The sequence below is a fragment of the Panulirus ornatus genome, chromosome 38 (assembly GCF_036320965.1).
Source record: "Panulirus ornatus isolate Po-2019 chromosome 38, ASM3632096v1, whole genome shotgun sequence".
Taxonomy (NCBI): Eukaryota; Metazoa; Arthropoda; class Malacostraca; order Decapoda; family Palinuridae; genus Panulirus; species Panulirus ornatus.
In genome coordinates this window covers 698,386-711,213 of record NC_092261.1, presented here as the reverse complement: position 1 = coordinate 711,213, position 12,828 = coordinate 698,386, and the positions used below count along the sequence as shown (strand labels likewise).

Here is a 12,828-nt window from a genome sequence, read left to right as displayed (position 1 = left end):
CTTTTGCCTGACCACATTATCTGACCTGCAGGTGACCAGTCGCCCAATAGTACAGCAAATGGTCTTCTCCTTCCATGTATACCGCAAGAGCGCCCCTAATGGGAAGCTGTCTGTGTACGTGGGCAGGCGGGACTTTACCGACCACCTCACCCACGTAGATCCCATTGGTAAGTGGGCCATCCAGCGACTCATATCTTACGGAAATTCAGTTTCTTTCAGCTTAAGATCGTAATATATGTTTACAGTGGATTTCATTCATCCTACAGTTCCATACAGAAGTTTACAGTGGATCTCATCCATCCTACAGTTCCATACAGAGGGTTTACAGTGGATCTCATCCACCCTACAGTTCCATACATAGGTTTATAGTGGATCTCATCCATCCTGCAGTTCCATACAAAGGTTTACAGTGGATGTCATCTATCCTACAGTTCCTTGCAGAGGGTTTATGGTGGATCTCATCCATCCTACAGTTCCATACAGAGGTTTACAGTGGATCTCATCCATCCTACAGTTCCATACATAGGTTTACAGTGGATCTCATCCATCCTACAGTTCCATACAGAGGTTTACAGTGGATCTCATCCATCCTACAGTTCCATACATAGGTTTACAGTGGATCTCATCCATCCTACAGTTCCATACAGAGGGCTTATAGTGGATCTCATCCATCCTACCGTTCCATACAGAGGGTTTGCAGTCGATTTCCACAATCTAGTGAACATTTGCTTTAAAGTTGCACCAAATGTCATTCATCTTGGGTCCTCTTCTTGTTGGCGTTTTTGTTTTACTACAAGGTATGTGACCTTTACCTCTCACTAGGAAGGTCTACTGCAGTGCCATCCAAAATGTGGTCTCATTTAATGAGTTTAACAAACTATCATTCAACCATATACTTAACAGATACCAAAACACCATATAGGTGCCACACATCAGAACACCATGTAGGTGCCACACTTCAGAATACCATACAGGTGCCACACAGCAGAACACTATACAGGTGTAACATACCAGAAAACCATAAAGGTGCCACACATCAGAACACCATAAAGGTGCCACACATGAGAACACCGTTCAGGTGCCTTACATCAGAACACCATACAGATGCCACACACCAGAAAACCATATAGGTGCCACACATCAGAAAACCATATAGGTGCCACACATCAGAACACCATACAGATGCTACACATCAGAACATTATATAAGGGTGCCACACGTCAGAACACCATACAGGTGCCACACATTAGGATTAGTATGTAGGTGCCACACATCAAGACTAGTATGTAGGTGCCACACCTGAGGACTAGTATGTATGTACCATATATCAAGACTAGTATTCAGATGCCACACATCACGACTAGTATGTAGGTGGAACACATCAGGACTAGTATGTAGGTGCCACACCTGAGAACTAGTATGAATGTACCATATATCAGGACTAGTATGCAGATGCCACACATCAGGACTAGTATGTAGGTAGAACACATCAGGCCTAGTATGTAGGTTCCACACCTGAGGACTAGTATGTATGTGCCACAAATCGGGACAAGTATGCAGATGCTACACATTAGGACTAGTATGTATGTGTCACACATCAGGAATAGTATGCAGATGCCACACATTAGGACTAGTATGTATGTGCCACACATCAGGAATAGTATGCAGATGCCACACATCAGGACTAGTATGTATGTGCCACACATCAGGAATAGTATGCAGATGCCACACATCAGGACTAGTATGTATGTGCCACACATCAGGAATAGTATGTATGTGCCACACATCAGGAATAGTATGCAGGTGCCACACATTAGGATTAGTATGCAGTGCCACACATCAGGATAGTATGTAGTGCCACACATCAGGATAGATGTATGGTGCCACACATCAGGATAGTATGTAGTGCCACACATCAGGAATAGTATGTTAGAGTGCCACACATCAGGACTAGTATGTATGTGTCACACATCAGGACTAGTATGCAGTGCCACACATCAGGACTAGTATGCAGGTGCCACACATCAGGACTAGTATGTAGGTGCCACACATCAGGACTAGTATGTATGTGTCACACATCAGGATAGTATGCAGATGCCACACATCAGGACTAGTATGTAAGTGCCACCATCAGGAATAGTATGTAGTGCCACACATTAGGACTAGTATGTAGTGCCACCCCATCAGGACTAGTATGTATGTGCCACACATCAGGACTAGTTTGTAGATGCCACACATCAGGACAAGTATGTAAGTGCCACACATCAGGACTAGTATGTAGGTACCACACATCAGGACTAGTACGTAGGTGCCACACATCAGGACTAGTATGTAAATGCCACACATCAGGACTAGTATGTAAATGCCACACATCAGGACTAGTATGTAGGTGTCACACATCAGGACCTGTACGTAGGTGCCACACATTAGGAAAAGTATGTAAGTGCCACACATCAGGACTAGTATGTAGGTACCACACATCAGGACTAGTATGTAAATGCCACACGTCAGGACTAGTATGTAGATGTCACACATCAGGACTAGTATGTAGGTGTCACACATCAGGACCTGTACGTAGGTGCCACACATTAGGAAAAGTATGTAAGTGCCACACATCAGGACTAGTATGTAGGTACCACACATCAGGAATAGTATGTAAATGCCACACATCAGGACTAGTATGTAGGTGTCAAACATCAGGACTAGTATGTAAATGCCACACGTCAGGACTAGTATGTAGATGTCACACATCAGGACTAGTATGTAAATGCCACACATCAGGACTAGTATGTAGGTGTCACACATCAGGACTAGTATGTAAATGCCACACATCAGGACTAGTATGTAGGTGTCAAACATCAGGACCTGTACGTAGGTGCCACACATTAGGAAAAGTATGTAAGTGCCACACATCAGGACTAGTATGTAGGTGCCACACATCAGGACTAGTATGTAGGTGTCACACATCAGGACCTGTACGTAAGTGCCACACACTAGGAAAAGTATGTAAGTGCCACACATCAGGACTAGTATGTAAATGCCACACATCAGGACTAGTATGTAGGTGTCACACATCAGGACCTGTACGTAGGTGCCACACATTAGGAAAAGTATGTAAGTGCCACACATCAGGACTAGTATGTAGGTACCACACATCAGGACTAGTATGTAGGTGCCACACATCAGGACTAATATGTATGTGCCACACATCAGGACCTGTACGTAGGTGCCACACATTAGGAAAAGTATGTAAGTGCCACACATCAGGACTAGTATGTAGGTACCACACATCAGGACCTGTACGTAGGTGCCACACATCAGGACATAGTATGTAAGTGCCACACATCAGGACTAATATGTATGTGCCACACATCAGGACCTGTACGTAGGTGCCACACATCAGGACGTAGTATGTAAGTGCCACACATCAGGACTAGTATGTAGGTGCCACGCATCAGGACCTGTACGTAGGTGCCACACATCAGGACCTGTACGTAGGTGCCACACATCAGGACATAGTATGTAAGTGCCACACATCAGGACTAGTGCACTGATGCTACATATCAGGACTATTGTGTAAGTGCTACATGTCAGGACTAGTATGTAGCAGTATGTAGGTGCTATCCTTCAGTAGTAATAAGCAGATGTCACACATCAGTAACAATATGCAGTTGCCCTTCATGAATAGCAGAGTGTATGTGCTACACATCAACAGCAAAATGCAGGTACCACACTTCATTAGTAACATGCAGGTGTCCCACCTCAACAGCAATATGCACGTGTCACACATCAGTAGGAGTAGCATGCCGCACATAATAGAAATATTCAGGTGCCACGTATGAGTAGCAAAATGCAGGTGCCAGACATCCCACACATCAGTAGCAATATATAGGTACCACATATCATTTGCAATATGCAGATGTCACACATTAAAAGAGCATTAGTAGATGCCACACATTAGGACCTAAGTAAAGCATCCACCATATGCAAGACAAATTACTGCGGTGTGTGTGTGTGCCACAGACGGGATGGTTTGGTTGGAGCGAGACTATTTGAAGGATCGTCGGGTGTTCGCGCAAGTGGTAATGACTTATCGGTATGGTCGTGAGGAGGACGAGGTTATGGGACTTACCTTCGCCAGGGAACTGGTGGTGGCATCCACTCAAGTCTACCCACCATCACCCATCCCAGGAGGACCCACTAACCTTCAGGTGGGTAATGACAATGAGCTGGTGACCAGGAACCTTCAGGTAGGTACTAACAAAGTCTGGTATCCAGACATCTTCATGTGGTTGATAAAAAATTCTCACGTGACCAGGAACTTCAGTGGTTTATAACAAAGTCTCTGTTGACTAGAAACTTTCAGGTGGGTGCAAGCAAACTCTGGTGAGCAGGAACCTTCAGGTGAGTACTAACAACGTTTCTGGTGACCTAGAACCATCAGTTGAGTACCAACAAAGGCTCTGGTGACCGGTAACCTTCAGCTGAATACTAACAAAATCTTTCTGACCAGGAATCTTCACTTGAGCACAAACTAAGGTTCTGGTTACCTGCATCCTTCATTGAGCATTATCAAAGGCTCTAGTGCCCAGGATCCTTCAAGTGAGTGCATACTATATCTGTGGTGAAAAGTATCCTTCGGTTGAGTACTGACAAAAGCTCTGGTGACCAGGATTCTTCACATGAGTACTAACAAAGGCTCTGGTAATCAGAAACCTTCACCTGAGTACTAACAAAGGCTCTGGTAATCAGAAACCTTCACCTGAGTACTAACAAAGGCTCTGGTAATCAGAAACCTTCACCTGAGTACTAACAAAGGCTCTGGTGATCAGAAACCTTCAGCTGAGTACTAACAAAGGCTCTCGTGATCAGAAACCTTCACCTGAGTACTAACAAAGGCTCTGGTAATCAGAAACGATCAGCTGAGTGATAACAAAGGCGCTAGTGAAGAGAAACCTTCAGCTGAGTACTAACAAAGGCTCTGGTAATCAGAAACCTTCACCTGAGTACTAACAAAGACTCTGGTGATCAGAAACCTTCACCTGAGTACTAACAAAGACTCTGGTGATCAGAAACCTTCAGCTGAGTACTAACAAAGACTCTGATCAGAAACCTTCAGCTGAGTACTAACAAAGACTGGTGATCAGAAACCTTCAGCTGAGTACTAACAGAGACTGGTGATCAGAAACCTTCAGCTGAGTACTAACAAAGACTCTGGTCAGAAACCTTCAGCTGAGTACTAACAAAGAATGGTGATCAGAAACCTTCAGCTGAGTACTAACAAAGAATGGTGATCAGAAACCTTCAGCTGAGTACTAACAAAGAATGGTGATCAGAAACCTTCAGCTGAGTACTAACAAAGAATGGTGATCAGAAACCTTCAGCTGAGTACTAACAAAGACTCTGATCAGAAACCTTCAGCTGAGTACTAACAAAGGCTCTGGTGATCAGAAACCTTCAGCTGAGTACTAACAAAGACTCTGATCAGAAACCTTCAGCTGAGTACTAACAAAGAATGGTGATCAGAAACCTTCAGCTGAGTACTAACAAAGACTGGTGATCAAAAACCTTCAGCTGAGTACTAACAAAGACTCTGATCAGAAACCTTCAGCTGAGTACTAACAAAGGCTCTGGTGATCAGAAACCTTCAGCTAAGTACTAACAAAGGCTCTGGTGATCAGAAACCTTCAGCTGAGTACAAACAAAGGCTCTGGTGATCAGAAACCTTCAGCTGAGTACTAACAAAGACTGGTGATCAAAAACCTTCAGCTGAGTACTAACAAAGACTCTGATCAGAAACCTTCAGCTGAGTACTAACAAAGGCTCTGGTGATCAGAAACCTTCAGCTAAGTACTAACAAAGGCTCTGGTGATCAGAAACCTTCAGCTGAGTACAAACAAAGGCTCTGGTGATCAGAAACCTTCAGCTAAGTACTAACAAAGGCTCTGGTGATCAGAAACCTTCAGCTGAGTACAAACAAAGGCTCTGGTAATCAGAAACCTTGGAAGAAAGCATCTGAGACAACACGGGTTTAGGGAGAGAAAGTATTGCGTAACGAATGTCTTACATTACTGCATGAGAGTGAGCTCTCTTAGACGAAAGAGAAGGCTACATGGATGGTTGTATATAAACTGCCAGAAATCATATGACAGTGTACCACATGAAAGGCTGATTAAGAAGCTAGATCACTAGGCAGGAGGAAGTGTAAGGAAACAAAGGACTCGTGTCAAAGGAACATTCTCGACATAGTCTAGGTCACCAGTAGAGCTCCGCAGATCTCTATTCTTGAACCAGTTTTCTACTTGATCACTTAAATAATTTGCCGGAAGGATTGGACTTGTACTAGAATGTTTTGTAGATGAAGTCAAAGGCATGAGGGAGATAAATAGCAAGGACGATTGCATCAGCTTACAAAGGGACCAAGACAGATGCCAAAGTTGATTTGATAAATAGATTGTGAAGATCACCCTAAGTAGATGTAAAGTCCTGAGGTTGGGTTACAACGCAATAAATCCTCAATGTGAATATCATTTAGTAGAAAATTAACTGCAGGAATATGTGTGTGAGAGACTTAAGAGTCGATATTATCTCTAACCTGTCGCCAAAGTCCCATCTTAAAAACAATTAAGAGATAAGCTGTTTACAGGCAAGTATTAGAACAGCATTAATTTCATGGAAAAGGAAATATTCAACATAATGTTCACTTCCTAGATGAGGAGGAAACTAGAATATGCTTGTTAAGTTTGGCCAACTAGAGAAGCACAGAATTGATAAAGAAGCTCTAAAGGAGGACAACAAAGATGTTATTAGAATTAAGAGAGATGGATTACAGAAAAAGGCTAGAGGCCTTAGATTTGCCCACCATTGAGGAGAAAAGAGTGAGTGGTGACCTGACCACAACCTTTTAGTTTTTAAGGTAGGCGGATGACGTAGACGGTGTATAGATCTTGGAAAGAAATAGTGTTAGATAAACACAAGACATATAACATGGAATTAAACAATAGATAAACAGAGAACATATAACATGGAATTAAACAATAGATAAACAGAGAACATATAACATGGAATTAAACAATAGATAAACAGAGAACATATAACATGGAATTAAACAATACATAAACAGACAACATATAACATGGAATTAAACAATAGATAAACAGAGAACATACAAAATGGAATTAATCAATAGATAAACAGAGAACATATAACATGGAATTAAACAATAGATAAACAGACAACATATAACATGGAATTAAACAATAGATAAACAGAGAACATATAACATGGAATTAAACAATAGATAAACAGAGAACATATAACATGGAATGAAACAATAGATAAACAGAGGACACATAACATGGAATGAAACAATAGATAAACAGAGAACATATAACATGGAATTAAACAATAGATAAACAGAGAACATATAACATGGAATTAAACAATAGATAAACAGAGAACATATAACATGGAATGAAACAATAGATAAACAGAGGACATATAACATGGAATGAAACAATAGATAAACAGAGGACATATAACATGGAATGAAACAATAGATAAACACAAGACATATAACATGGAATTAAACAATAGATAAACAGAGAACATACAACATGGAATTAAACAATAGATAAACAGAGAACATATAACATGTAATGAAACAATAGATAAACAGAGAACATATAACATGGAATGAAACAATATATAAACAGAGGACATATAACATGGAATGAAACAATAGATAAACAGAGGACATATAACATGGTATTAAACAATAGATAAACAGAGAACATACAACATGGAATTAAACAATAGATAAACAGAGAACATATAACATGGAATTAAACAATAGATAAACAGAGGACATATAACATGGAATTAAACAATAGATAAACAGAGAACATATAACATGGAATTAAAGAATAGATAAACAGAGGACATATAACATGGAATTAAACAATGGATGAACAGAGGACATATGACATTAAACAATAGATAAACAGAGGACATAATTAACATGGAATTAAACAAGAAACTTGTCAAAAAAGATATGATAAAGTACTTTTATATTGTATGAGTGGTAAATAATTGGAATAAGCTGAAGGAGGTCATGGTAAATGCGTAATACATACTAAAGTTTAAAAAAGATTACGTTTGTACAGAATGTTCGTGAGATAGGGTTCCATGGGTGTAAAACTTCCTGCACAGTACTAAGGGGTAATTACACACACGCACAAATGATCCCTTTTTCTGTATATTCTTACATCTCTTTACCTTTCTAGCTAGAGTATGCCATGATAAACAATGGCTTAACCTGCTGCTAGCTGGCTTTCTTGCTGTAGGAACAAAGATAAACGTTCCATGGTAGACACATACCAAACCAACAAGGTCAAGCTAAGCTATTCATTGGCCAAACAGTAAAAGGGAATTACACCTGCTATCACAGTGTTCAGCTGCACTAAGCTTAGTCTTGCCTCATCCGTCAGTCACTGTTACTCCAAACATCCATTATCGCTGCGCTACTTCTGCCTCAGTGTAACGTTAGCTCTGTATCGATTTTACATCATTTCTTCGTGAATGTTGCATCAACTTTGCGTCAGTGGCTTGTCTTTTGTGTCCCACAGGAAAGGCTATACAAGAAGTTAGGCTCCAACTCCTTCCCCTTCTACCTGCAGATGCCCAGGGATGCCCCAGCCTCCGTCACCTTACAACAAGGTTAGTCTCTCTCTCTCTCTCTCTCTCTCTCTCTCTCTCTCTCTCTCTCTCTCTCTCTCTCTCTCTCTCTCTCTCTCTCTCTCTCTCTCTATTTGTTCGTGAAATTACCTGTTTCTAGTTAACTCTTCATGTGATACGGGGGTAGTTCTTTGCTCTTGGGTTCCTATCATTTGACTATTCTCTTCTATGATATAACTTTTTAAACCTCTGTATTATATCAACAATCACAGTTTCACTCATCCCCTTCATCCAGTCCAGGTTACCCCTCAGTCTTTATTCAGGCAAGTCATTAACGTAGAGTGATGGTGCATACCCGTCGCACACCGCTCATCAACTCAACCCATTTACAAAAGCTCCTCTAACATGCGTCCCTTGTTCCCTCCCAGTCAGATGATAGTCTACTCATGAAAGGAGTGTGCCCCTCTGATTCCTGCCATGTGATCCAGTCATAGTACGTCAGTCAGCCTTCCATGCTTTACAAGCTTGAATATTTTCTCTCACTCCAGTTACGAAATCCACCCTGCCTTCCCTTTTCTTACTAAGTTGTAATGTTTGTGCGACAGTTAAGTAGTAGTAGTGTGTTAGTGTGTGTGTGTGTGTGTGTGTGTGTGTGTGCGTGCGTGCGTGCGCGACTGGTCACTAAGTAATACTGTATGTGTATATACGACAGATCACGAAGCAGTATCGTATGTGTGAGTGCGACAGGTCATTAAGCACTAGGGTACATATTTATGTGCTTGACAGGTCATTGAGCTGTAATGTATATGTAAGTGCCACAGTTTACTAAGCTCTAGTGTATGTGTGTGTGCAACAGGTCACTCATTCTTAAAATATATGTGTGCAACATTGTCACTAAGCTGTAGTATGGGTGCGACAGCTCACTAAGCAGTAGTTTATGTGTGTGCGACATTGTCAGAAAGCTGTAGTGTATGTGCAACATTGTCACTAAGCTATAGTGTGTGCGACATTGTCAGAAAGCTGTAGTGTATGTGCAACATTGTCACTAAGCTATAGTGTGTGCGACATTGTCAGAAAGCTGTAGTGTATGTGCAACATTGTCACTAAGCTATAGTGTGTGCGACATTGTCAGAAAGCTGTAGTGTATGTGCAACATTGTCACTAAGCTATAGTGTGTGCGACATTGTCAGAAAGCTGTAGTGTATGTGCAACATTGTCACTAAGCTATAGTGTGTGCGACATTGTCAGAAAGCTGTAGTGTATGTGCAACATTGTCACTAAGCTATAGTGTGTGCGACATTGTCAGAAAGCTGTAGTGTATGTGCAACATTGTCACTAAGCTATAGTGTGTGCGACATTGTCAGAAAGCTGTAGTGTATGTGCAACATTGTCACTAAGCTATAGTGTGTGCGACAGGTCAGGAGGAGACAGGGCGGCCATGTGGGGTACACTGGGAGCTGAGGGTGTTCGTGGGCGTCAGCACAGAGGACCAGCCTCACCGCCGCTCCTGTGTCAGGCTTCTTGTCAGGTGGGTTTCCATCCACCCTACCCAGCCTCTTGCTATCCGCCCATCCACGGCTAGATTCTCTCATAGATTTCCAATTGGTGATGGGATGTGCTGGAAAGGCTAACTACCAACTACTGTGCATATTTTTTTATCATATGGGGGTTGTCAGTAAGTGACCTGCACTACATATAGATAGTGAGAGTCGTTAATTGAAGGAAAGAATGTATGGACACACCAAGAGGAAGATGGTTGATCAAACTGCTGATAGCATAAATAGAAGTAAGTTGAGAGGCGGCAGTTAGACGATGCTTCGATCACGTTTTCCTTACTGACTGACACGGTAGACCCCCCCCCCCCCCCCCCCCAGCACCGCTCACCTTCCAGTGTGGCCTCTCGTACGGGAGTAGCAGAGGAACTCTGCTTTGGCTCACCCGCCACCGGTCTTACCCACCACCTTCCACTACCGACCATCTCTCCTACCAACTTCCACTGCTGACAATGATTGAGGCAATACATAGGTTGGGTTAGGTTACGTGTGACACATTATCTCATCTTCCAACAGGAGGCTCCAGTACGCCCCAGCCAAGCAGGGACGTCAGCCTATGGCATCCTGCGCCAAGGAATTCCTACTCTCTCCAGGCAAGCTTCACCTTCAGGTCACACTAGACAGACAGGTCAGTACCTCAGGTCACACTAGACAGGCAGGTCAGTACCTCAGGTCACACTGGACAAGCAGGTCTGTACCTCAGGTCACACTAGACAGGCAGGTCAGTACCTCAGGTCACACTGGACAGTCAGGTCAGTACCTCAGGTCACACTGGACAGACAGGTCAGTACCATAGGTCATTATCTACGCCATGAATCTGGTTTACAAAATTTAAGCTTGTATCCTTGTCACTTTTCTCTCTTGCATAGTGTGCAAAGTTAAGGTTTCTATACTTCCCGTCTAACTCACCTCTCTTGATTCTAATGCCATCTTTGTTTCCTTCCTCTGCTCTGGACCTTCTGTCATTGTTCCTCTTGCTTCTTTAGGTGCGTTGACCAAACTTGAGAAGCACATTTTAATTTTGGTCTCATGAACAGCTTACTAAATATTTCCCTATCCTTTAGACAGTGTTTGTTTCCTTTATTATTCTCTAGATATAGGATTCTGGCGACAGGTTAGGAATGATGTAAACTCCCAAGTCCCTGTCATACACAGAATCCCGAAGTTTGTATCCTGCTAAATGATATTTATAATGGGCCTTTCATTTAATGTGTCATATCCAAATTGCTGTACATTTGCTCGGGTTCAGTTTTATCAGTCATGCATCGGACCAACTTTGGAGGCTGTTGAAGTTCTCTTGTAATATGATGCAACAATTGTCCTCGCTTTACACCTCCTTCATGGCTTGTACACCGTCTCTGTATGTGTCACTATTTCTTTGTAATTACTCATTTATACTGAACGGAAAAGGAGTTTTACGCTCCTCCCAACATTCACCATTGTCACACAACATCTAAGTTTCTATATATATGCATTTGCCATGTCTTCCTTCATTCGTCTACGGCTCTTATGTGTCACACAAAATCTAAGTTTCTATATACATATGAATTTGCCATGTTTTCCTTCATTCGTCTACCACTCTTATGCAATAAAAGTATTTCTTTATATCTCTCTTAACAAGATCCTTGCATGATTTCATGTTATGTCGTCTGGCAGATCTATATTTCACGACGCGGTGTCTACTGTCTTCGACGTCAAATTGTTTTAAAACCTTGAGGTTATGATCAGGTCAACCCTCTCTCTTATGTCTAAAGTTAATAAATTTAAACACTTTGTTATTATCCTGTTACTCACTTCACTTGATTTACTACCACTTTGTTGTCCTTCTCTGGACCTTCTCTATAAGCAACTTGTGCTTGTTTACGTGCTGCCAAGTAAAGTGTGGAGTTACCTATATGTACTATACAGGGAGAGAGTTTTGCAGTCTCTTTAGTATGTATGTATGTGTGTGTGTGTATGTGTGTGTGTGTGTATGTGTGTATGTGTGTGTGTGTGTGTGTGTGTATGTGTGTGTGTGTGTGTGTGTGTGTGTATGTGTGTGTGTGTGTGTGTGTGTGTGTGTGTGTGTGTGTGTGTGTGTGTGTGTGTGTGTGTGTGTGTGTACACAATTTTGTATATGGTACAACTATTAGTTAGTCCATAATAGATCGTTAGTGTGAGGACAAGAGCAAGGGAATGAGTAGCACTACTCCTGAAACAGGAGTGGTGGGTGTATGTGATAGAGTGTAAGAAAGTAAACTCTAGATTGATATGGGTAAAACTGAAAGTGGATGGAGAGAGATGGATGATTATTGGTGCATATGCACTTGGGCATGAGAAGAAAGATCATGAGAGGCAAGTGTTTTGGGAGCAGATGAGTGAGTGTGTAAGTAGTTTTGATGCACGAGACCAGGTTATAGTGATGGGTGATTTGAATGCAAAGGTGAGTAATGTGGCAGTTGAGGGAATAATTGGTGTACATGGGGTGTTCATTGTTGTAAATGGAAATGGTGAAGAGCTTGTAGATTTGTGTGCTGAAAAAGGACTGGTGGTTGGGAATACCTGGTTTAAAAAGAGAGATATACAGAAGTATTCATATGTATGTAGGAGAGATGGCCAG

General features: G+C 41.8%; 1 protein-coding gene across 1 annotated transcript in view; it reads left to right on the top strand.

Moving 5' to 3' along the window:
- The window catches only part of LOC139760757 (phosrestin-2-like), a 46,247-nt gene that overhangs the window by 12,827 nt on the left and 20,592 nt on the right, over positions 1 to 12,828 (top strand). Inside the window, exons 2-6 of the mRNA XM_071684303.1 lie at positions 32 to 167; positions 4,024 to 4,211; positions 8,628 to 8,718; positions 10,093 to 10,204; positions 10,746 to 10,857. Of these exons, the coding sequence (XP_071540404.1) occupies positions 59 to 167; positions 4,024 to 4,211; positions 8,628 to 8,718; positions 10,093 to 10,204; positions 10,746 to 10,857 (612 nt within the window). The 5' untranslated portion in view covers positions 32 to 58. The remainder of the gene's footprint in view (positions 1 to 31; positions 168 to 4,023; positions 4,212 to 8,627; positions 8,719 to 10,092; positions 10,205 to 10,745; positions 10,858 to 12,828) is intronic.